The sequence below is a fragment of the Contarinia nasturtii genome, unplaced genomic scaffold (assembly GCF_009176525.2).
Source record: "Contarinia nasturtii isolate CC-2019 unplaced genomic scaffold, AAFC_CNas_1.1 Cnas_scaffold_285, whole genome shotgun sequence".
NCBI lineage: Eukaryota > Metazoa > Arthropoda > Insecta > Diptera > Cecidomyiidae > Contarinia > Contarinia nasturtii.
Window position 1 is genome coordinate 4,333,889 of NW_022197640.1, and position 2,461 is coordinate 4,336,349.

Consider the following 2,461-nt stretch of genomic DNA (forward strand, 5'->3'; position numbering starts at 1 on the left):
AAATCATCCCAAATCTCGATTGAATGCATACATATAGAATGGAGAAATCCAATTAAACAAAATCACTATTGTTTCCGTAAAATACCATTTACTCCGGATGCGCATCGTAATTTACAATTGATTAAATAGAATCTCTCCTTTTTATATTGAAAATATTTCACAAGCGATTTATTTACGCCGATTGTAATTTTGAATGAATTTCCACGGGAAAGGACACGGTATACCACAAATAAATCGCTAAAATTTATAAACCGAAACGAATATTCACTCCAATTAAAAAAACGTCCCGCTTTTTTTCCGCACTCATCGCAATTGTTGATGGTTGTACCTATCTTTAATAATTCACTCATGAAATTAGAATAAAATAAAAATTATTTATCGGATCGTTTATTGTGACAAATATTTTTCCACTAATATTTATAAGCTGTTGTTGTTGTTGTTTTTTGGTTTAAATCAGCCGTTGTTAAATTGCTTGCATTTTGATCGTGTGCCGTGAATTCCTTCAAACATTCCTTCAGTCTTTGTTGAAGTAATTCGAAATTGTTCGTTGCCTCGTCCACCAATTCGTCGAGGCATTTGGAATACATGGTATCGGCGTTTGGTTGTTCATTTAACTCCTGATACCAAAAATATGTGGTCAAATTCGTGATGGGTTAGAACAATTATTATGTTACCTGTGTTTGTGCATCTACATAAGTGATGCTTGTGCTTATTTTGTATGACTTCAAACAACGAAATGCTTTTGTTGATGCCATATGCAGTACACCGACATGCTCACGCAAAACCATATAACCGCAACTGTTGTTCGACAATTTCGATGCGTTCACGAATGCAATTGGTTCGATGGCATGTAAATATTTTAAAATGCAAATTTTCATTCTGTCATACAATTGCTTCGATGGGATTTTGAGTTTTTGGATTGTAAGCAAATATTTATCGGTATTTGCATTTTTAAGCGATGACCACATAACCGGTAAATATTTATTGATGTACGCCTGATTGCTTATGTTTGTTGCATTCGATGAATGCTCGCGTTGGTACATTGCTGTACTGACATTGGTGCATTGTGTATGCTTGGAATTCCGAGGGTTTTTGAAATGATATGGCGTTATACCAAATCCAATAACGAGAGACAAAAAAAAAATTGACCATACGAATGGGAGAGAAAGAAAGAGTGAAATAAATCTATGGCAAATATTATTTGATATTAGATATTATACCTGTACACCGGTGGCAAATATAGCAATGGATAACACAATTAGTACTTTATTCGATGACATTATTTCGATTTATTTATACGTAATTTGTCTGTTATGCCAACCAACAAATGCATACTAACGAACAAAGAACACAAATTATTATCATAATGTCATTACAGGATGAGTTGAGGCAAACTCACAATACAATCGATTTATAATACATTTCAACTTTACAGCACGTACAATTGTGAGCAACAGAAACACAATTGTTATTGTCTTACTTGATACCCATTTTCATTTAATGTGAGGCAAAACACAAGGAACTGATATCACTATCAGTATTGAAACACTTTAGACAATTTCCAAATAAAAAAAATTGTTCAATGCATGTTAACCTGATGAACAGAGTGAACTGAATATGTCAAATTATTGATAATTTGCATCAACAACTAATCAGTTATTTTTTTGGGAAAATATTTACAAAATTTAACACAAACATTTACTAAAATTTGTCTTTCAAATTTTGAAGCGTAAATGAAAAAGATAAGAAAAATGAAGAGGCTACATTTGATTTCAAATATGATCTTTGTTTATTTTGAAGTAATTTTTCCAATTGACATATAATTATAACGAAAAAAAGTCATTCTCATCTGATTCACAATTCGAATTCAATTCGAAATCCCACCAAAATAAATATGCTATATGAAAATCTAAGATGAAAAGGAAATTTCTTCCAACAGCTCTTGGTTTATGTATAATTGGTGTGCACGCAAACATCAAAATAACATTAAATGTTTTGTAAATTCCTCTTCTTAAAATAGATGTACATTTTATTCAAGTTTCCACATAATTCCAATGTCGCGCGTATGACTAGGGATACAATTTACGATCCAATAGAATTGACATATTCACTTGCATTCAATGAACTTGTGGTGGCCAATACTTTTACTTATCATCGTAAAGGAATGCAAAGCAAATACCATTCTGGTAAACAAGACGTACGAAAAGAAGCCACAGTGAATTGCTTCTGTTTTTGTCTACATTTTTTTTTTTTGTAAATTCATAGCACGTTTTTCGACATTTACCTACCGTGTTACACTTGATGTCCTTTGGGATAATCGTGTTATATGTGTCTGTTCCTAGGTCTGTTGCGAAATATAAAAATGAGTGCACACGAGATATGGTGAGACACAAAGAGAGTGAGAGCAAGGGAGAGATAACATATGTGCATTGTACATATTTTTTCCCCATTTACATCTGGT

The 2,461-nt window shown here is 32.4% G+C and overlaps 1 protein-coding gene across 2 annotated transcripts; it reads right to left on the reverse strand.

The window, feature by feature from the left end:
- Positions 1-354: 354 nt before the first annotated feature.
- LOC116337748 lies at positions 355-1,445 on the reverse strand. Of its 2 annotated transcripts, XM_031762603.1 has the most exons (4): positions 1,400-1,445; positions 1,221-1,334; positions 675-1,073; positions 355-617 (listed from the first exon to the last, which is right to left on the reverse strand). In XM_031762603.1, the coding sequence occupies exons 2-4, from the start codon at positions 1,278-1,280 to the stop codon at positions 411-413; spliced, it is 666 nt and encodes a 221-aa protein (XP_031618463.1). In that variant the 5' UTR covers positions 1,281-1,334; positions 1,400-1,445; the 3' UTR covers positions 355-410. The 2 variants fall into 2 exon arrangements, with proteins under 2 accessions (XP_031618463.1, XP_031618462.1); XM_031762602.1 differs by lacking the exon at positions 1,400-1,445 and having other exon boundaries at positions 1,221-1,389.
- Between the last annotated feature and the right edge of the window lie 1,016 nt (positions 1,446-2,461).

Bases quoted from the DNA above. Each gene is read 5' to 3' on its own strand.
- LOC116337748 (XM_031762603.1), bottom strand. From the start codon at position 1,280: ATGTCATCGAATAAAGTACTAATTGTGTTATCCATTGCTATATTTGCC. The intron at 1,074-1,220 runs GTATAATATCTA...CGGAATTCCAAG, and splicing joins TATTTGCCACCGGTGTACAG to CATACACAATGCACCAATGT. The intron at 618-674 runs GTAACATAATAA...TTTTGGTATCAG, and splicing joins ATGTAGATGCACAAACACAG to GAGTTAAATGAACAACCAAA.